Here is a 23455-nt window from a genome sequence, read left to right as displayed (position 1 = left end):
GGTGAAATAAAAGACAATAGCCCCCCCCCCCCCCATCTGGAAGAAAACAAAGTTGGAGGAAGCATTTTTCATGTAGGAATAAAATTTTTGCTTTCCCAGCGAGCATTTCTATGCTCGTAATGACTCCGGTTTTTTGGGGGGAGAGAGACAAACTTTTCTTTTTGGATAAATATTCAAAAATTTGTTCCGTAGGGTTCCCCCTGCACAGCCTTATAACCAACAAGGGTTCCGCGAGCAACTCTACGTTGGAAACCCCTGTACTAGAGGGATGAGAAAAACAGAGTAATGTAAGGTACGCAAAACTGAAGACCAAACATGATAAAAGAAATTAATTCTAATTGTAAAACTACAGGCGACATAAAACTGTCCATCAATTGGTGGTCCGGAGATTCTCATAGGGACAGTGTTAATAAACAATAAACATTGCTTATAGCGTCGATGAAAGGCAGCCACCTCGGATATAACGTCAAATTTTTACGTCCCTTTTGTTTGTTTCTTTTATGATGTTTTCCCGAGAAACTCCTAAGATTAGAGCTGATCACATCCAGGGCGTGCTCATCCGGTATAAGTAACCTAACGTTATGTAAAAGCTTTATTGCATGTTTCACGATCGGATCTACTCATTGACATGACTACTAACATTTCCAATATTTTGCCCTTCCCGACTGAATTTTTATAAAAATGTCGCGATTTTTTCAACGAGGCTTGATTCCCAATCTTAACTAAAAATCAGGAATGGAGGTAAAATTCACATAATTTCTAAATTGTGTTAAGATTAATGCGCGCGCACACACACACACAATATTATATAAATATCGCATTTCAATAATTCCAAGTTTTAAATTTTTTCTTCCTTGGAATACATTCTAGCAGGTTTGCTGTAGCATTTTTCCCCCCTCACGCTCGCCAATAGCTATTTATAAACAATATTTGGCGAGATAGATGGCTTTTTTCTCAGTCCAAGATATCAAGGAAACATTTTATTTTCTGAATAATATTATCCAGAAAATAAAATGTTTCCTTCATATCTTGAGCTGAGAAAAAAGCCATCTATCTCTCTAAACCGTCCCACCTGGGGGCCAATTCCTGAAGTTGAGAGAAGCTACTGATGTCTCTACTACAGTGCGTGAAATAAGGAAGGCAGGGTCGTGTCTCCAGTGGTGTAGATGGTAGCATGCTTACCCGGTATGCAAGAGGGCCTGGGTTCGAGTCCCGCCGGAGACGTGATGACTTTTCTTTCCGAGTTCACCTCAGCATATTGTCCAGAAAATAAAATGTTTCCTTAATATTTGGCGATTTCGTCGACATTTGGCAACACGATTTGAGAGAATCGGCGATGTACTGTATTTAATTACACAGTAAAACCTCTCGTATATAACGGCAACCTCCCAACAGGGCCGGACTTAGGCAGGTGCGAATGGTGCAGCCGCACCTGACCGCTAGGGACCGCAAAACGGAATAAAAATGCTTCGATTACATGGCTTCTTAAGAAGCAATAGCCCAAAATTATGTCGAAGACAGGGAACCCACAAGGCAAAAGTTTTGACAGACCACCCCCCCCCCTCCAGTACGGCTGTATATTCCAGACAATTGATAGCGTTGTCACAAAATACCCAAAATTTGATGATGTACTTGGCTGATTTGTTGGGCATGTACTGACGGAATATACATTTTCCTCGGAAAGCTACCAGTTGTTCATCCACAGTAACGTACATTTCAGGGTTATACAGCACATCGGTAAAATTTCCACCCACTTGTCCCAAAGTTCTTTTATGGCTGCAAATTTGTCAGTTTCCCGTCTTCTTGGTCGAGTTTGCTTGTCATCTGTGGACTCGTTACTTGATTTATACACCCCAGACAGCAGCAACAACCAAACGTAGGCCCCTGGAGGCAAATTCACAACATTTTCTGCCTCACGCCTTCCACGAGGCTTGCGGTTCCGATTTTCAAACAGTTTTACCATCTTTGCTGAGTAGAGTCACCGTCTGACTCGTTGACTGGTCAGATTCGTCGTCTGTGTGTGTGTCATCATCGGATGATAGTTCATTTTCAGAGACGTGATCGCCAGTTTCTGCAACAACTTCTACCGACAATGCAAGCGACAATTGTTCAATTTCCCTATCATCAGGTCCATGATTCGCCATGTCGCAGACTTTGGAGATTCGTAACAAAACACGTAAGAAATCAATTGCGAAAAGTACAACGTCCACACTCTACGAAAGGGGGCAAATAAATGCGAAGAGCCAAAATATAGTAACAGAAACTAGAAAATGCTGAGAAGAGTACAGGGGAGATTCAAGTATTACGTAAGCAGATTTTCAGCCATTTTTGACACCCCCTCCCCCCCGTCAGCAGCTAAGAATATTTCATATCTTCAAAAAGGGGTGGTTGATAACGTAAGCAACCTTCAAACCCCCCTTGTCATCAAAAGTCAGCAAATCTGAAACCCCCTCCCCTCGATGCAGACGTAATACTTGAATAACCCCTACGGAAAAAGCACAGAATTTCAAATTAAAAAGCTAAGGCCTTTCATTTTTCTTGCCCAAAAAAACTGATTTTGGCCCCAGAAAAAACTTTTCTTCAAGGAACGGCCCAAAACTCATAAAAATCGTTGGCCATATACACGGGAAAGAAAAAGTAAATAAATACCAGGAAAATGGAGGTCTCTCGGTTGTCCTTTTTTTTTTTTATGGCCCCCTCTAAAGTTCACTTTCCGGGAAGAGGGTCTAGTTTTCATGAAAATCCACTTCCTTTTTCCTTACTTTTTTCTTTCTTCAATCTCTTCTATCTCAGTATGAGTTTCTCCTCGCATTTGTGAGAACGCTACTAAAAATCGTACGTGTACCATCTTTATTGGTGTTCCGTGTAAAGTTTTTTTTCTTCCTTTTTTTCGGGATCGTATCGCGTTCGTGTTCGAGGAAAGAGCGGCCGCCGGAAAAAGGAAAAAAGAAAACCAAATATTTCCGCTATGAGAGGGCAGTTTGAAAACACGCTCGAGGGCCCAGAGAGGAAACATTGTCTATATCGGATACATAGAGTCCATCTCAACCCCCCCCCCCCACACACACACACACAAAATTAAAACATCTTGTCCCGTTTTATAAATGGGTGCTGGGATAAACCCAGCTTTCTCTGACCAACCCAGGGCCGTCTTAACGCATGGGCCCACCCGGCCCGGGGGCCTCAAGAGAAGAGGGGCCTCAGAAAAACGAAAAATTGTTGAATTTTTCGAGAATTTTCCAGATAGGGTCTCGGAAAAATCACTTGGCCCGGGGGCCCATGAGATGTTCTTAAGACAGCCCTGGTCAGGCCAGGACCATTTCCTGATAATAAATAAGGAAAGCAGAGTGGTGTAGCAGAGATCAGTGTTTCTTAACCTTTTTTTTTTTACCCGTGGCCCCTTTTTTTTTAACCATTTTTCTCGTTGCTTCCCCTGTCTCTTAACCAGGGTCTTCGACCCTCATACAGAAGCGAGATCTTTTCTACGTATTGAATTGATTTTTTTCAGTAAATTTTGTAAATAAGATTAGTCTCCAGACTACTGGACTAGAATTTATTGAACACCCCCCCCCCTAGTCCGAGTTCTATCCAGGGCAGTCTCATTATCATGGGCCCCTAGGCAAAGTCATGTTCTAGTAGTCCCATACTTAGCTGGACCTACAAACAGTATTTACCATTTATCTTCGAAATTTATACTGTATGAAATCTCATGGGGGTCACTTATGGATATGAGACCCCCCCCCCCGGGCCTGGCCTCTCACAGGAGTGGGACTGACAGAGCTGCAGCTTGAGGGCCCGATATGATTCTCATTAATTTATGTTTCTTCACAGTATAAATCTAATATAGAGGAACCAGAAAAAAATCTACCCAGGAGTCCTACGAATGACCCCCCCCCCTCCCCATTCTTGGGTCCCTGGTGTAAAATGTAGAGGGTCAGACAAGAGGATGGTAAATGCCTTAAGATGACACTGGTTTCATATGGGTGGTTTTGTTGGATTCTATAAGTAGTCACAGCCCCTTCCCAGTATATTTCACTTAAAACATGCATGCTCGGCGCGTGGGCTAAATGTGGTCCTCAGAGTCATCTGATGTGGCCCGCATCCTTCTAACTCAACTGTGTAAAAATGAATGAAGCATTTACAGATCATTTGAGTGGCCTGCGGCACTGATTAAGTGGATGTTCCTTACCCGATTAAGTAGGGACCGACTGTACTTCGGAGGGGGGGGGGGTCACCTTAGCGACGACCCCATAATCACTTCCGATATATATCAACCCACAAGAAATGTCTCGCGACACATGGATGACACGCCACACCGTTTGGGAAGTCATCGATCTTCACACCAAGAGCGAAAATTTGATCTCGTCACGATCTTAAAAAAAGGAAAACGCGATTATTCTACGACGCACAGATTAATAATTCCGTCTGGAAAATTAAAAAGCTAGCATATTGCTGATAACACGAGCTAGAGCATCTCGACACGCATGCGCAGACGGGGTCGAAAGAGCGAATCTTCATTAAAGGAGGGGAAAAAAAAAAAAAAAAAGAGTCCCGGACGGAAGAACAAAAACAAACTGGATAATAGACTGTCCGGGATGAAAGAAACAAAACAAAGGGGAGAAAAGAAGAGCCATTAGCGATTATTAAGACTGTCCGTGGGCGGAGCTTATGAGGCGATACGGATCCAGGCTTTTTTTTTCCCCCCTTCTTTATCGTGTGTTTTCACTTTCTTTCCGTTACGATATGAAATATTCATCAACGGTAAGGGAAAGAAAAACGGGACGCCAAGGTTTTCTTTTCTTCTTTGTGAGGGTCTTATTTCCCGGAGACGATGATTTCTTGTGATAGGAAAGGTCCGTATGCGGCGAGACTACTACTTTGCGGAATTTCTAACGAATTGGTGCATGTTGGGATGTGCATGTCCGTGTTGTGAACCTAAGCTTGTGAAGCTTGTTTCTGTGTAATGCTTGTTATATAGTGCTGCCATCTGCCGCATATTTTTCGAACTATGAGTGAAGTTTAATGTTCGAAGATTTTACAGTTGTAGGTCTGTTGCTCTGCGTCGCGAGATCGGCTTGCATTCGCACCGCAAGCCGATCAGGACTGTGGCGAGACTTCAGGACTTCGTAATACTCATGATGGCACAACATAGTTGGTCCCCCCCCCCGATATAACGAACTTCGGTTTAACGATTTATTTTCGCAAATCTTGACGAAAATAAAGACTAAACCCCTATTTAACGAATAAAACTCTCGATATAACGAATTTTTTTCGAACTTTCTCTTTTCCCTTATTTTTCGTCACTTGAAACCGCAGACTTTTCCAGGATTTGAACTTCACCTCTTTAGAGACAACCAGGAACAAAAAGGGAACTGTGGGGGGGGGGGGGTTTGGTGTTCATTTTTTGAGTTAAAAACGCAATGAAGCCCTTTAGAGCATAGTTTCCCAACCTTTTTTGTCCCATCGCCCCCTTTTTCAGAAATTTTTTCTCCAAACGCAATCTAACCCATATGAACCTTATATACCCGTAGCTTCTACCACCCCCAAGGGGGCGTTAACGCCCACGTTGGGAATCAATGCTTTAGAGTATGCGTGGGAAGGCTTCAATGGCCAATAGGTGTACACCAGTATTTCTACCCCCCCCCCCGATGGAATGATCTATTGGGGGGGGGGCGATAGAAGCTTTTGGTTTAGTATAGGATCCTATGGGTCGGCTTAAGTTGTGAAGCGAAGAGAATGGGAAAAAAATTTGAAGAAGGTGGAACAAAAAGTTTGGGAAACTGGTGTACACCAGTGATTCCCAACGTGGGCGTTGACGCCGCCCGGGGGCGGTAGAAGCTACGGGTATAACATAGGATCCTATGGGTTAGATTGCGTTGGGGGCGGTGGGAGAAAAAATTTCTGAAGAAGGGGGCAATGGGATAAAAAAGGTTGGGAAACTACGGTGACACTCATGCTCAACCCGTGGCCCTAGGAGTCATCTGATGTGGCCAGCAACCTAAAAACCTAATTTTGTAAAAATGAACTAAGCGGCACCTTCCCACATCACAAAAATGATCCGCAGCATATTTACAGACCATTCGAGTGACTGGGGAGGGGGGGGGGATGTCGCGCTCTGTTCAAGATCACCGAAGTCACCCTCGACGCAATTTCAAATCACTAAACAAATCCAGATAACTCAAGTGACCCGCGGCATATTCGCTGACCGCTTGAGTGACTCGCAGCCCCCAAAGCAGAACGTACTGTAGAACAATCTGGAAGAATTTTAAAAAGAGTGAAGAAAACACTGTTCATGGAAATTTTTACCGCAGAACGTTTACAGTCGGCGGAAGGCTCGTTGCAGAACAATGCAAAGCATGCTCTGGGGGCCGCAGCTCATATATAGATCACTTAAGTGGCCCGCAGCATATTCCCAGAGCACTTTAGCAGTCCGCAGTTCATTTCCAGATCACTTAAGTGGCCAACGACACGTTTTCAAAGCAATGAAGTGACCAGCACTCTCCTAAAGGTTGAGTAGGTCTACTCAACAGTTTGGGTACCCGGGGCCCTAGAATAGTTTGGTAGTTATTTCCTCTAATAGGAGAACCTCTCCAAAGCGTGAATAGACACACAAATCAATATCTCCAGCTCGCCGCGACGCACACTTCGAGCCAATTTCTTGATCCTTCATTCCAGCTGCACGCACGCACCCACCCGGCCGAGTTCGGAACCGACAAGCCAGAAATCAAATACCACGCACACCCCTAGCACAATGCGACAACCATCAGCTGTCTCTCTCACCACAAGAAATACCATCCAGCTACGATTTCCACATCGCCGACCGTCGACACGTAGGCCCGCGGACAGAGAACGACATCTGCGACAGAAAGAAAACCGCTTACGAGTTTATTATTTTCGTAGGGCCCCCACACCCAACACTCCTTCCTACGTTTATTAAGCGGCTGCCATCAGCCAGCTGATGATGATGATGGCAGAAAAAAAATCACGGCAGATGTTCCTTGTGTTCCAAATCCGCCGTCATAAGAAACATAGACCGGATCGATTTCTCTGGAACCCGTCCATTCCAGAAAATCCCGACGCTCACCTATAATAATCACCTTGAATCTCAGGCCCTCGGGGGGGGGGGGCCCGTTGGGCGACCACATTTTATATACTCGCTATATAAGTAGTGGAAACCGGTTCCATTGAAAAAAAAAAATGGACGGAGACAGCAAAAATCGGTTTAAGACAGAAGAAAAAAAGGACGAGGGCTATATAATAAGCGCCATCTCGTTTTCTTTCCACTATCATCATTATTATTATAGTTTAATCCGCTCCGCGTTGTCATCGTACATATAACTACAATTAATCATAAGATGGGAGAAAATAATATTAAAAAAAAAATCATAGGATATATTAAGAAGAGGGGGCCCTTTGATGTTTCGCCGACGCGGATCGCCCTTGAGAGAGAGAGAGAGAGAATTCTTCGAGGGGACCCCAACCCCTCTTCCTCCCCAACTTATCCATTTCACCTTCGGACCTTCAGCGTGTGTATGAGTGATACATTATATGCATAAATTTACGCTTAAACGTTTTTTTTTTCAAGACTGGACTCTCGATGGCCGTTCCTTTGCATTTTGTTCAGCGGATCGCGATTTCTATGGAACTTAACCATTAGTCTGGCCATGGCCCCCACATCCTGAAGCAGGGGCCCCCTAGGCTGGGATCTTTCACGGGGCCCCCTTTATGATGAATTTATAGCGTGAAAAAACAAAAAAAAAATGATTAAAATCCTCCCGGGCTCCAGGGCTGGAGCCTTGTCAGCCCACCCCTTGTGGGGGCCATGAGTCTGCCCCCCCCCCGGTACGAACGAATACGAGACCCAGGCTGGTGGTAACTGGAAGGGGTTGCTCGTGGTCGTAGAAGGTATTTTTGAAGGTAGTTTCTTAAGACAGACATTTTAAGACTATAAAGTGGGCATAGGCGTACGCAGGACCCCTCCCCCTATTGGAGGTACTGACTTCAGATGCTTTAGTTCATTGTTTCACTCTCCAATCAAACCTCTAGAGAAATTTATTTTTCAAAAAAGAAATCGTAATTTGTTCATTCAAGGGGGAAAAAATTTTCTCAACACACGGGCACAGTAAAACCCCTCTTAACGGCCACCCCCTGTTTTACGTGCAGTATGGAGCCATTCAATATATATATATATATACAGTCGAATCCCGTTATAACGAACTCCAGGAGACCGGAGAAATCACTTCGTTATAGCGAAATTTCGTTATAAAGGAATTCCAGGTATTTGCATTGCCCCTACGTAAACTTATCTGGGGATTAGAAAAGTGTTCGTTAAAACGAGATTTTCGCTACAACGGTATTCGTTAAAACGGAATTCCACTGTATATACGATCCAAGGAAGAAAAATTCTGTTTCCTATTCAGGGGTTCTTAACCTTTTTTCAACCGCGACCCAAAATCAGCAACGAGATCAGCTTCGCGACCCATGGAACTATTCATTTTTCGAAATTGGTAAAACCAGTGATACAATAAGTGCATTTCTAACAGGGCTGTGAGTGGGTTTGTACGATTCACCTAGGAAGTCCCCCTGCGAATCAAGTTTGGGTGGCGACCGATAGCTCAAGAATCCCTGGCTGTATTTGTGCGACTGACCTCGGAAGAATCAAGTTTGGTTCGTGATACATAACTCAAGAGCCTCTTGCTATTAGTTGACCTAAACAACCCATCTCGGAAGCTAAACGGCGACCCAAATTTTGGTCGCCGTGTCTCCCATCGTCCATGTACGGAGTCATTCAATATACAGCAAAACCCCTCGTAACGGACACCACTGGGATGGAGTCACCTCTCTTTTACGGCCAGGCCAAATAATAAATGTACGCATTTCAAACAACTGATTAATGGTCACCCCTCTTTTACGGACGAATTTTTTTTTGTCCCACCGGTGTGCGCAAAAGAGAGGTTTTACTGTATATATACGCTCCGAGGAAGAAAAGTTCTGTTTCCGTAGCTTGGGGGGGGGGGGGGGTAGAGCACTCGTCCGGCAAACGAGAGACTGGGGTTCGTGTCCCCGCGGAGGCAGAGTCATTCCGAAGTCACACAACTGCAAAAGACGATTTAACGGGGATTCACAACTGCAAAAGACTATTTCATGAGGATTCACAACGGCAAAAGACGATTTAATGAGGATTCACAACGGCAAAAGACGATTTAACGAGGATTCACAACGGCAAAAGACGATTTAATGAGGATTCACAACTGCAAAAGACGATTTAACGGGGATTCACAACTGCAAAAGACGATTTCATGAGGATTCACAACTCCAAAAGACGATTTCATGAGGATTCACAACTCCAAAAGACGATTTAATGAGGATTCACAACTGCAAAAGACGATTTAACGGGGATTCACAACTGCAAAAGACGATTTCACGAGGATTCACAACTCCAAAAGACGATTTCATGAGGATTCACAACTCCAAAAGACGATTTAATGAGGATTCACTACTGCAAAAGATATTTTATGGGTATTCATAGTTGCAAGAGACAATTTTTGACATTCAGGTTTTTTTTAAACCTATCAGTAACGACGTTTCTTCTTTAGGTCATAAAAATCCGAGCCCTGGTTATGACAAATCAGAAAGGCATTTTATGAGCATTCACAACTCAGTTAATGGGTACTCACAACTGCTGAAGACAGTTCAAGAGATACTCACAATTGCAGTAGACCAGGCATCTTCCAGCCGTTGCTCGCGAGCACCACGGTGCTTCCCTGAATCACCCAGAGCGCTCGGCGAACATGTCCAATATCGTACTCGCGAGCACCACATCAACGTCCTAATCAAACACCTTGTACAAATTGCATTCAAGGATTCAAATCATCTCAGTATCATGCATACGTACGTCAAACTTGCCGTAAGAGTGGGTGCTCTCTTCTTTTCATGATGGGTGCAAGAAGTGCTCGCGACTAGAAAACGGTTGAAGACATCTGCAGTAGACTCTTTCACGAGCACGGTGACTCTGCACCAAAAGTAACTCCAGAGATTTCCAGTCATCAAAAGTAGCTTCGAAAATTTATCTTCTCCCGATCTTCTCCCATCGAAAATCCCCACATTTCATAATTTTCTGGTGGCGATTAACCCATTTTTTGTACCCAATGCAACACATTTGAGTACAGCTTAACAAGAAAACGTATGCATTGCATATTTTTTCGTGGGGGGGAAAAGAAATACTCGTGGGCACAAATGGGTTGAGGCAGCTCAGGAAACGTCAACTTCAAAATATATACACTGCTCAAAACAATTAGGGGAAGCACATGGTTTTAACAAAATTACGCAAAGGTGTATACCGATAAGTAACATAAAATGAATCATCCATAATTTAAAGCCTAGCAGGAAACGGAAGAAGAAAACTTCATATGCAAATCAAAGTTCATGACGTCAAAAACCAGAAAAAGGAGATAAGGGCAGAAACGTCTGTTTTACTGCCGTAACTGTGAAATTCGATTGCGCAGTATTTTTTTTTTTGAGACAAGGTGACTTGAGGATGTCTCAACCACGTGATTTACCGGAATCCATGGCATGGCGTGTTATAGGCAGACTGGAATCCGGGCAAACACAACGTAGTGTCGCGGACGCTGTTGGAGTCGCCAGAAGTGTTGTTGCAAGGCTGTGGAATCGATTCCAAGAAACAGGAAATGTTAGACGTCGACCAGGGCAAGGTCGGCCACGCACCACTACAGCAACTGATGACCGGTATATACGGTTAACAGCCCGTCGAAACAGAACAGAGAACGCTACGCAGCTGCAAAGGCGGTTGCTCTTGGCAACAGGACGAAGGGTGTCCAGCCAAACAGTACGTAATCGGCTTCATGAGGGAGGGCTCTATGCACGTAGGCCAATGGTCTGCATTCCGTTGACCCCACGCCACCGTGCGGCCCGAAGAAGATGGGCGGCTGAACATCGAGATTGGGAGCAACATGATTGGAGCCAAGTGCTGTTTACAGACGAGTCCCGATTCAGTCTGGAGTGTGACACCCGACGTGTTCTGGTATGGAGGAGGGACAGGGGCACTCGAAATAACCCCGCATTCGTGAAAGGTCACAATACAGACGAGCTGGTTGGATGGTATGGGGTGGAATCAGCATAGGCGGACGTACGGACCTGCATATCATTCGGAATGGCACTTTGACGGCCCGAAGGTATGCAGACGAGATACTGCGACCTCATGTCATCCCTTACGCTGGAGCCATTGGAGATTCCTTTGTTTTCCAGGATGATAATGCCCGACCGCATAGAGCTCGTCTGGTGGAGAACATGCTTGAAGCTGAAACAATACAGCGTATGGAATGGCCAGCGTGCTCTCCTGACCTGAATCCAATCGCATTGCTGCGCGACCAAGGCCGCCTGTTACTGTCCGAGACTTGCAGATTGCACTTCTTGAGGAGTGGACCAGTATTCCCCAAAGTCTGATTGATAACCTCATCGCATCCATGGCAAACAGGTGTGCAGCAGTCTTAGCTGTTCGAGGAGACCACACGCCCTATTAAAACTCATGCATCATGTCTAAACAGTACTTTTTTTTATCGTTTACATGTAACCAAATTGTTGCCCTAAATCATCTTTTCATGTTTTTTCCATATTTTCAAAGAATTAAAGCTTAATTCCAAATTTTTTTACGTCTTTTTTCTGTATTGCGCATTGATACGCGTGTACTATTCATTGTATGCCAATACGTGGCTGTCTCGCACGGTTTTCTTCACTGTTTTGCTTGCTCCCCTATTTGTTTTGAGCAGTGTAGATACCGTAATTTATATATTAAAATCATTGCCTATAACCATCTTTCATTGCGCTAGAGATGGCTCGTAGGGAATCCGAAATCGCCCCTTAAAAGACAATTGCATTGATGTCTGTCATCATAGCAACAAACAGGGGGGAAGAAAAAGATGTCTGTTGCGATTGGGCGGCAATATCTGCGATTTTCCGGGGAAAACACAGGGTAAAGTGGGTAAACATGGATCCGGTAAAAAAAAAAAATGTAATAAAAATAACCGACACGATTCCATTTTCATTCTTCTCGGGGGAAAATATAGACATGATGCTTTTTTTCCCCCTTTCCGGTGAACATCGCTACTGTTCTATGTCAACAAAACGGAGTGGTTTCGAAGGGAGGTGGTTCAATTCCGGTTCCGTGTTCCAAGTGGACGGGGGGGGGAAGAGAATGGGAGGAACTCAATATTCCAGTGAGCACTATGCTTAGCCTACTCGAGAAAAATACCGTATCTTTTCTCGTTTCTTTACTTGAGTGGAAACAGTCTCCAAAGAATAATACTCCTGTGATCCAGGAATCTTCCACGGTAATGGATACGGCTACGATATACACTGAACACACACACACAGAGAAACAACAAGAGTGCTCCGTTCCGTATCTTTCTTGTTATTTTTTTTTGGGTCGCTTATTCCTAGGAAATACCCGCATTCGATTATGCTGTATACAAGTGGAGCTAAATCCGTATACAATGAAGAGATCCAATTTGAATGTTTATTCGCTCTTACAGCGAAGAAAAAGAGGAATCCCGGAGAGAATGATTCGATCCTATTTTCCTCAACGTGATCCGCAGAAAACGTGACACCGATGGTCGAAGTTCCTCCGTAGACCGCGTCGCTTTCTGGAGCCCCCAAGATGTGTTCGATGGTTGTGCCTGGGGTCATGATTGCGGGATTTATTGCTAAGGACAAATCAATTAAACAAACCTTACAAGCATTGGCGGAGATACGGGGGAGGGGATTGCCCCCCCCCCCACCCCGTAGACTTCCAAGTCTATCTCCACCTATGCTTACAAGTTTAATTGCAGGATTAGCATCATGGAGATTTGAGTCTGAGCATAAGTTGAAGAAGCAATGGTTCTCAGCCTGAGGCCATATACCTCCCCCTCCCCACTAGTGGTCCTAGGATATTCTCGGGGGGGGGGGCTGGGAAGGGGGCCGCTAGAGTGAGAATCTAATGGAATGGGAGCTATTGTTTAGAGTAGTGTTTCTCAACCGACGGGCCGCGGCCCACAGTACCGGGTGCTAACACTAGTCACACCGGGTCGTGAGTGTGATTGCAGTTTCATTTTTCCTATTAATTTCTCGTTAGTTGTGTGTATGACCGTATGACCGGGCCGTTCATTTACACAAAAGACATTTACCGGACCGCGGGCTTCCAAATGTTGAGAACCACTGGTGTAGAGGGCCACTGAGAGTTGCGAAGAAAATTCGGGCCGTTGAATTGTAGTTTTCAAGCGGGATGTGGTCGGGGAAAAGTGACCATGGGGCATACGCAGGATCGACTTTCGGGGGGGGGGGGAGAAGAGGCACAAGAAATGTCTTAACGACCTTCAGAAAGCATATAAATTAACTGAAATTGATTTAAAATAGCACAAAAGTTTTTGTTTCCGATATTTTTACATTTTCGGGGCATAAAGGTCTCGGCCTCCCCCTCCCCCACACCCGTATACTCCTCCGAAAGTGACTATTTTTTGTATCCAGCAAAACTGTTAATACAGTAGAACTCAACCATCATTGGTTTACCCGGACATGGTTCGAGGTCCTAATGGCAATGGGGGAGGGGGGGGGGGTGTACATGAGAGATCTGATATTATGATTTCGGAGAGTAAGTATGTGAAAACTCGATCTGTTAGTTCTCCAGCAAGGTACTGGGCCCTCCCAGAGCATGATTTTACCCGGGTGAACATGCTGTTGAGCCTCAAAGCAGAATGCTTTGTATTGCTCTGCAACAACCCCTGGCTTCACTTTTTCTTGAAATTCTTCCAGATTGGTCCGCAATAGCGCTGCATTATTTCGGCATATCATGTTTTGGGGGGGGGGGGGTGTTGAGACAGGCCCTGAATAGAACCAAGACAAGAGGGAATTTCATTGGAATCTTGACCAGGGGTCCTGAGACCGACCTTATTCATAAAATTTTGATTAGCTATTAATTTACTGATAAAAATCAATTTCATAAGTAGAAAAAGGTCTCGCTCCTGGATGGGAGTGAAGGGGCCCGCCATAGGCGGAGATAGACCCACAAGTCTGGGGGGGGGCCGTCATTATTGCTGGGGGGCACGATGATGATGTCAATTCATATATACATTAGATCAGTTGACTCCGCCTTTGACACTGGGGGGGGGGAGGCATGCCTTGGGGCTCCGTGTGAACTCTCCAGGGGCTCCGCGGCCACTCGAGGAAAATATAAAAAAACATAAAATTTGAAAAAACGCCCCTCCTGTATCTCCGCCCATGGGGGCCCGCATAACACGAGGGGGAAAATATGATCCGCGAAGGAGACCATGCGCGAAATATTGTTAAGGAACACTTCGTTAGAGTTACCATAAGCATGACCGGAAGTAGAAGGGGGAATGGAGCAACTGCCCCGGGCGGAAAAATTTAAGGGTGGCGGCAGTTTTAGGTGGGAACAAAGAACACCGTGTTACAAAATTATCGAATTTTAAAGTTGTGGGGGCGGCAAAATATTGTTCGCTCCGGTCGGTAAAAATCCTAGTTACTGCCCTGCCGTAAGGGTGGCTCTTCCGCTGATGGGCATAGAAAAAAGCGGTTCTCAAACTTTTGCCAATCATTGCTCTCTCTCACACTAACTATTCATGGTTTATTCGCGACTCTCCAGAGTAGTTTGGCAGACATTGTGCATTCATTAAAAAAAAAAAAAGCATTCCAATGCATAATGAAATAGGTACACACGCACATCAATGTTTCCACCCTGACAAAGGTTGGCGGCGCCCATTTTGAAAAACACCGGCACGGACGATGTTCGCGACACGAAAAGGGGTTCGAGACCTCCCCACCATACACGATAAATCAATTCGAATTCGTGAAAACAAATCTATCCGACATTGTCACCGAAAAACAAAAAAGCACTCTCATCCGACAATTCATCAACGTCGACATAAAAAGAGAAAAAAAAAAAAAACGCCAACTTCGCCAACTTTCCCCCCCCCTCCTCCCAGATAGCTATAATTGGTATTTCCCTGATCAGCCAAATTGGTGCAATTAATGGAGAGCCAGTAGGAACCGTAGGAACTCGCTAAAACCGATGAAATAGCAGGAAAAGGGGACGACTAACTTCACCTTCCCCCCCCCCCCCGAAGGTGACGACGTACGGAGTAGAAACTAGAATTCGAATGTTTCCTGTAGCCCTTTCTTCCATTCAGTGACGAATTTGCTTCGATTTTCGTAATCCCGAGATCCAGATGACAACGTGAATCTGAACTCCTTCCCCCCCCCCTCCCCCTAGAAATGCTCGGAACATTTTGTATAAGAGCACCCTCGAGGGGAAAAAAACAAACTGAGATATTGGGATCCTACGACAAAAACTCATTTCCCACAAAAACAAATTAGCAAGTTTTGGGCGAATCGGTCCCGAAACTCAAAACGAATCCGAAACCTATTGTGAATCTCCATCGATTCAGTGAAAATCCGCGAATCGAAATTAATCGGGAGAGAGACCGAACATCTCTTCATTCAACACCCCCCCCCCCACCCCCACGGAGGAATACACACAATGGCATTCCAGAGAATGGATTCTAGAAAAGACAATAACAAGCAATTTTCCCTGTAAGAAAGAAAGTAACGTCTCCCGAGTTTCTTTCAAACGTTTACCCGATAATAATCTTGGAAATGAGATGCAAACAATTTTCCGGAAAAATGTGTTGCCCCTCCCCCTCTCCCCACTTAAAATCCTGTCGTTGAATGCGTTATACAGCGGAACCTCGGTTTACGAGTAACTCGGTTAACGAGTGATTCGCCTCACGAGCAAAAATGTCGCGCTTTATTTATTCACAACTGAACCGCGATGGTGCTCCGCTTCTGTGAACACACGCACTGCGGGATTGTGGGTAATCTTCTCCCAGGTAGTTCACAATAACGTGACTTTGAGGGTTTAGCCAACACTCCCTGTACAGATAAAATTATTATTAGATCTTACATGTGTAGGGGGTGTTGGTTTAGCTCGCTGCCCCTCTAAGTGGTGGGGGGGGGGGGGAAGATGGAATGGTCCAGGTGCCGGCGGTAGAAGCCATGGGTTTAATGTAGGGTCTTATGGGTTGGCTTAAATTGGGGGCAATGAGAGGCACAAAAAAAAAATGTTTGAATCTTTTTTGAAACACTACGGTATAGCTCAATGTTTCATGTTGCAGACCCCTGTAGTAAATGACGCGCACCGCGTACCCCCAGTAGGTAAGTTTAGACTCTGCCTCTCTTTCCCCCCCCCCCCAATTAAAATCTAAAATGAATTGTTCTTTTGAAATTTGCGTATCACACAAACTGAAGCAATACTTTCACAGCACTAAATGTGTTATTCATGCAGGGCCTGTTTCTCACATGGGCGAACGGGTGCACGTGCGCACGGAACTCAATTTTTCATGGATCTAAAATTGGGTTGCCTTTTGTATTTTAGGCACAGCCCACGTGCCTTTTTCCTCTGCTTAAGCCTGTGCCTCAAAGACGACTACATATGAGGGGGCTCTAGAACTTATGGGGAACAGGCTCTGCATTCAAACAGAGGTAATAATAATGAAAATGATCCAGTGAACTCCCTTACGAATTATTCACACACCCCCGGGGAAGGGGGGGTCCACGGACCTCAGTCTGGAAAACACTGGTTTGGCTCATGAACAGGAGTCATCAGTTGTAGAAGAGAAAACCCATTATGGGACTGGAGGAGAATAAGAATGAATGGTGGAACATGATCAAAAAAGTTAACGAACTGACGAATCTCCATTGCGTGAAAGTGCTTATGGACAGGATCTCGTCTGAGGAAAAAATGAGGAGAGTAACGAAACCGATCAAAATTTTGTACTATATTTGTACCTAAATATAGCTGTAGCGATGCAGGCAATGAATGGGCCCAACGGCAAATCCAATTTCCCATTTCTGCAAAGGAGGCAAAATCAAGCGTCATTGGATAGGTTCCTTTTTTCAGGTCGCACAACAGAAAGAACGATTGCGTGGAGCCAGCAGACATCAGCGAGTAATAACTGATTAAATGTTATTTGCATTCGTCATTTAATTGTGGAACGAGTCATCCGAGATTCCGTTATTTCCTATGGAAAAATTTGCGTCGATAAAATACGAGTGATTCGGATTACGAGCACGTTCACGGAGCGAATCGTGCTCGTCCACCGAAGTCCCACTGTATAGTAAGTAGGGAGCGGGGTTGGTCTAGGGGGATCCGTCCTTGTCCCGCTGCCATTCCAAGAAAGACAATAACAGGGAATTTTTTTACATTAAAAGTAACGTCTCCAAAAAGACGACTTGGAGACTAGGCCAAAGGAAACAATATTCCCAGAATTAGTTTTTCCCTAGAAACTTTTCCCCGGGAATTCTCTCGGAGAAGGGGATTGTAGCGCTTCTAGGATTATACAAAAAAAAAAAGGGAGATCCTACGTACGAAACTTCTATCAAGTTTCTATTTCAATTTATAATGAAAAAAAAAAACCTTAATCCGGGGTCCCAGACTCCACGGGGACCCCCTTCGAGAGAGAGATTGAGGTTAATCCTCTTTTCTCCCGATTTAATCTCGTTTCCCCCCCTCCCCCGTCTTCTCGGCGCACGTTGCCTGGAAAAGATATTGCCATTTGCTCAGCCAACAATAGGTAGGGTACAGCTCCGAATGGAATTGGAGGAAACGTTTTTTCCCATTTCTATGGTTTGCAATTCTCAGCAAATTTGATGTGGGAGGGGTTGGAGACTGTGCCAGACATCGAAACGGCTGCAAGTTCCAACGCGTGGATACGTATTTTAGAGCTTGATGCAAGCGTACATACCATTCCGACTTATGTTATATCTGCATGAATAGGGAATAGTACGACTTGTCTCAACGACACCTTTTTCGTAGGTACCATACGATTCCGCCCCGCATCTTACGTACATACATATCTTGATACGTAAGGTGTAAAAAATGGTTTTCTTACGATACTCTACCGCTGTCCAGGTAACCAAATGTGAAGACAAATTGCATACCAATGGGGGTTTCATTGGATTTGTCCCAACGAGGTCTATAGTATATATCGGGACTTGGCAAGCACCAGGTCGCTATGGCGACTAAAAATCGGTGTTGGAGCCTCAACCTTTCTATGTGTGACTATTACTATATTGGTATATCTTAGGAATTGCCAAAAGCTGGCCCTTTCTAGAAATTTAGCACGCGATGGCAATTTTTAAATAAACGAGCGCATGGCCTGATATTTGCAAGTGTGGCATTTGATTTGGGGCCCCAAAAGTTGAGCTATAGTATATATATATATTTTGACTAACCAAATATCTTTGATTCTAGTGGCAGGGGGGCCTCCATTCCTCTTCGATCCTGCTTTTTTTCCCTTATGTCAAAGGGACTCTTTGTTAGTCATGCCTATTGGACGAATGAATGATATCAATTATATTTTTTATTTTGTCACACCACGGTCATTTTCTGTACCGGAGGACTACTATACAATTTACTGCCGATTCAGAACGGCAGCTTTCGACATTTTCGCCTATTTCATACTCATCAAGAGGGTGCCGCACTAACCCCTCGGCACTAACTTCACTTCTGAAGTATAGATGGCAGCACTGAAAAATCAAAACACTACATACGCACTCAGACAGGTACATACACACAGTTCCGGCACACCTCGCTAGGTAGTGAATCACCCATAGATGGTAATAGACCCGAGTTTTGATCGGCTTGAAAGAAAAGAAAGAACCCCTCGGCAAGGGTGTAGCGAGGGGGGGACTTGGGGTCTGGTCCCCCCCCCCCAGAAATGTGAGAAAATGACCGAAAAAGGGAAAAAGATGGCCAAATTCATTGTTCTGTCACTTTGGTCCCCCCCCCCCACCCCGAACGAAATTTCTGGCTACGCCCCTGTCCCTCGGTGTTGAACTTGCGGTAGCATTTTTTTTCTCTCTGATCATATTGCCACCACAGAAAAAGATTGCTACCGCAAAGATCGTGATGATGAGATATTATGCGAAACACCTAATACTCTCGTTGGCTATGGTTGGCTAAGTTTGTTTTTAGTGGGGTTTTTTTTTCTAGATCAAGATGGCTTTTGGTTGGATTAGCTTTGTCATGAATTGGAAAACGCATTTGGAAGTTTCTCAGGCTGTTATGGATGCCCGTATATTGACAGCAAACGATTCGTTGTCAATTTAACTTCTGTGAACCATTCTGTTCACACAAAAACAATTCCGAACATTAAGACCAGGGGTAGTACAGAATCTCCAGCCCGCGAAAGCTGTTCCCGTGAAAAAGTATAAATACACGCAACACGATATACCTTGGCTGACAATGTTTCCTTCATAAAAATATGGAAAATCGGGACATCGCTACTCATCGCCAAAAAACATTTTGTCAAATGTAAATAAAGCTGCCAACTATCGCTAAAATAACTGATAAATTGCCAACGGCGGAAAATATGAGGCTACTGCAAGGGTAAAAATATAATTCACCAAAAACAAAATTGTTAGGCCCTACATATATTTCTAACAAATACTTGAGGTGAATACATTTATGACTTTTATTGTTATGATAGTCATAACTACTTCCTATGACTTATATAAAATATATCATGATAATTTTAATTATTAATTTCAAAAATTCGAGTAAGCAACGGCCAGAATTACGGCGGTATCCCGTAAAATACAGGTCATATGGTCACCTTGCATATGCAAGTTTCTGACCCGTGAGTGGCAGAAATATCGTATATCTGTGGCAATTCGTTCCTCGGCAATTTCCTTTTCGTTCCCGAGCTTCGACACACCTTAATGCAGGGCTTGGCAAATCCTCGTAAAAAGAGCGTACATTATGAAGGTGGTAGCAAATAATAAGGGGGGGGGGGCGTCCGAATGCAAATTTACGCCTATGGTTGCAGCTGATGGGAAGTTACTTCGTATATCAGAACCCTTTTTTTGAACTTAGAAGCTCTATGAACCTTCTTTATGAACTTTACAAAAACCGGCACAGTCTTATTTTGAAGTGATTGCAATATCTGCATGCAGTTAAAAAAGGGGGAAGGGAACATAGGCTTTTCACCCGCACATTGGCCTGATGACGTGCCTGATAATAGTACATGAATTTCATTATTTTAAAATAAATTGAAAAGATAAATGTAAATACACCTAATTGAAAGTTATATTTCAAACATATTTTTTTGGTTTAATTGTTAATGAACCCACAATTGACGTATTATAAGGAACAAAAATTACCCCGTTAGCACTTCTGTGATATTCCGCCAATAGATGGCGACACATCGAATTCTAATCTCAGCATGATATTACAATTTGAACACATGCACCATACATCAGTTACAGGGAAGTAAGTATTTCAGAATATTTCTTGTATATATTATAAATAGTACTTGAAACATTAGCCACCTTATAATTGGCCAGTAGAATTTCTTATTTGATATAAAATTTGCATTTTGTTAGAAGTTTTGTAATTAAAATTGAATTATTGCAATTGATCAAGATTGATTTTAGGTAGTACAAGACATGTACATATTGCTGGTGTACAATATTTTTAGTTAATAGTATGAGATTAATTACTATGGAATGTTGTGTCTTTTATTTTTCATATATAGAGAACATATATTCTTTTCTTTAGTGGTAAGAAAGTTAATTACTATATTATCTAAGTATATTTTATTTTCACACATAGAAAACATACGTATTTTTTGATTTGATAATTTATCATAGATTTTGATAATAAGAAAATAGTTTTGACTGAAAACATTGTCTAGAGGAAAAAAACAAAACAATCATGATTGTTTAGGAATGATGCTACAATAATGATTGACCGATCTTGCGTAATGGCTGAAGGGCTCGCTGGAAGGAGATTTTGAAAAATCTGAGGGCTGCAATTATCTGGAGGGGGGGGGGGAGGGTGGATGGGTAAAAAATAGAATATAACATAAGGTCTAATTGAAATTTTTCACGTTAGTAGTGAAAACCCATGATGAAGGAGATGTAGATCTAAAATTTAAATATTAATATCGCTCTGTATCACTTGTTCACGGTCACATCAGTTACCATTCCAATAAAATGTTGAATAGTTTGATCGCAGTACTCACCATCGAAGCGTTGCGCTTGTGCCGCGAAAGTGGTCCGCAGTTGGGACACGGTATCCCTGAGTAGCCTGTCGAATTCGGCCCTGCTGTGCGTGCTCAGCCTGTGCTCCATGTCCGTCGTGCAGCAGGTCATGCCTCTTTCGCATATCCTGAGATGGTCACCTGTTGGATAAAATAGTAAGTATTAATTCTCGAAATTTCGAAATAAATCTCTCTTTTTTTTTTTTAGAGTCAAACACAGATTATTTTTGTTCACTTCACGAGATTCTCCCAAGCACATTAACCAGGGAAACATTAAACGCTTTCGAAGGGAATGATCATGATAATGTGAAGTAAGAAACAAATTATAAATCCAGAGGGAACGGAAACTTTAATAAGGATCCCGCTATTATCATGGAATCCCCCATAAAGGCTCCAGTTCATTACGAAGGTTTTTAACAACTGGCTGTTGCGAAAATGAAATTTTTGGAAAGAGAGAAAATTCAACTGCCTTTGCGGGGAATCAAACCCATGTCCTTTCACTTCCCGGGTGAACAAATTCCCGGGTGGGTTTGATTCCAGCACACAAAGGCAGTTTAATTTTCTCTCTTTCCAAAAATTCCATTTTCGCAACAGCCAGTTGTTAAAAGCTTATGGATAAGCGGAGAGTGACGTCATCCTTTCTCATCCGGCTCGTTAGTTTTTCCGTATATCACTAGATACTGTTGAAGTTTTAGAGAACAGCCTCTCCATTGCCCCCCACCCAGGAATGAATATTATTTTCTTTTCACTTTTCGGGGCCACTTGCTTAAGCTGTAAGTAACTGTACAAAGGGTTACTTTAATGATCTTAAAATGTGTTGCGGGCCACTTGAGTGCTCTGGAATCGGGCAGCGAATCACCCAAGTGATCAGTACTGTGGGTCACTTCAAGTGGCCTATAAATGTTCCACAGTTCATTTTTATAAAATGGTTTGACTCCGCAGGCAACATCAGACGAATCCAAGGGCCACATTTGGCCCGCGGACCATGGGTTGAGCAGAAATGATCTAAGGGTTAAAGCATCAAGCATCATGACGATTCATTATATCAGCGTCATTTGATACCACAAATTTCACCATGCCAAAAAAAAAAAAACACCACTTATAAATCACGACCTGGAAAATAGATGGCACTGGGATCGAATCGCACGGAACTATTAATAATGAAAAATATTATTTGATAAATTTGATCAAATCGGTCGATAGATGGCACATCGCGGCGGAAAATTGATTCGGAAGAAAATTTTTCCAAGTATATATATGTTGTTAACCCTTCGCTCTTTTTATAAGAAATTCCCCATTTTTCTTTCCTTCCCACCTCCCCCGCAAGGGAGGGACTAATATTTCCAGAAATATACGGTTAAAGCAAATAGTACAACTGGTGAAAAATGGAAGATTCGTGGGAGGGAGAAAATGGATCTTCGGTACCGCAATCTCTTGAGTAAAGAGAGAGAGAGAGAGAGAGAGGAACCGAAATGAAAAAAACGACGAAGAACAAGATTTGCGGGCGCATTCCGATCGTATTTGTACAAGAAAATGTCTATATATAAATATACGCTGAACACATTCCTCAAGAAAACTTTAAGCTGAGGGGGGCTGTGCATTTATTGCGGCTCCGCATCTACAACATCCCCGAAACCAAATTGAAGTTATCCCAGCCGAGGCACAAATAATTTCGAGCAGATTTATCAAGACCCGTGAGGCGGTATCTAATGGTGTAAAAAATTATACAAAGGAACCACCGGGTTCCGCGGGACACCAATAAAAAAAAGAAATCACCCGGACATGGTTGGTGTTCATGAGTATTCACTATAACATGAATTTTCCCTACATTATGTTAGAGAGGAGTATGAGCGGGTCATAATTAGTTGAATATGACTGGTAGTTATTTGAAAGGCTTTTAATTTATTTAGGGGCCATTCAAGTATTAAAGTCAGCAGATTTTTTCGCCATTTTTGACCCCTTCACTGTCAACTGAAGTCAGCAAAACTCTGATTCTTCCCCCCCCCCCTTGTCAGCAATGTTTCGTCAACTCTGGCCCCTACCTCCTAACGCATATTGGGATCAAAGACGTACGTTGAGGGGGAGGGAGGGGGTGGCAGCATGAGCCTCCCTATACCCCCGCCCCCCCCCCAGACGATAAAAAATGTATTTTTTGCGTAAAAAAATTTCGGATAAAAATACTTTTGTATCTTAGTATAATTAATTTCAATGCTATTTGAAGGTTAAGAACTCTATTTTCTTTTTAAGAAATTCGTTATGACCTACCCTCTAAGCCACAAATGCTAAATCCATGGCCCTCTTCAGCGTTATCTGACGTGGCCCGCCACATAAAACTTAATTTT

At 43.5% G+C, this 23455-nt stretch overlaps 1 protein-coding gene across 1 annotated transcript in view; it reads right to left on the bottom strand.

Moving 5' to 3' along the window:
- LOC149067789 (glypican-6-like) overlaps positions 1-23455 on the bottom strand; it is a 116680-nt gene that overhangs the window by 44723 nt on the left and 48502 nt on the right. Inside the window, exon 2 of the mRNA XM_089251975.1 lies at positions 21096-21254. Within this exon, the coding sequence (XP_089108101.1) occupies positions 21096-21254 (159 nt within the window). The remainder of the gene's footprint in view (positions 1-21095; positions 21255-23455) is intronic.

The sequence above is a fragment of the Pholcus phalangioides genome, unplaced genomic scaffold (genome assembly GCF_987345545.1).
Source record: "Pholcus phalangioides strain wild (caught in Gottingen) unplaced genomic scaffold, Ppha-v1.0 ptg000028l_1, whole genome shotgun sequence".
In the NCBI taxonomy this organism is placed as follows: domain Eukaryota; kingdom Metazoa; phylum Arthropoda; class Arachnida; order Araneae; family Pholcidae; genus Pholcus; species Pholcus phalangioides.
Note: the sequence above shows the minus strand (reverse complement) of the source record. Positions and strands in the feature narration are given on the sequence as shown.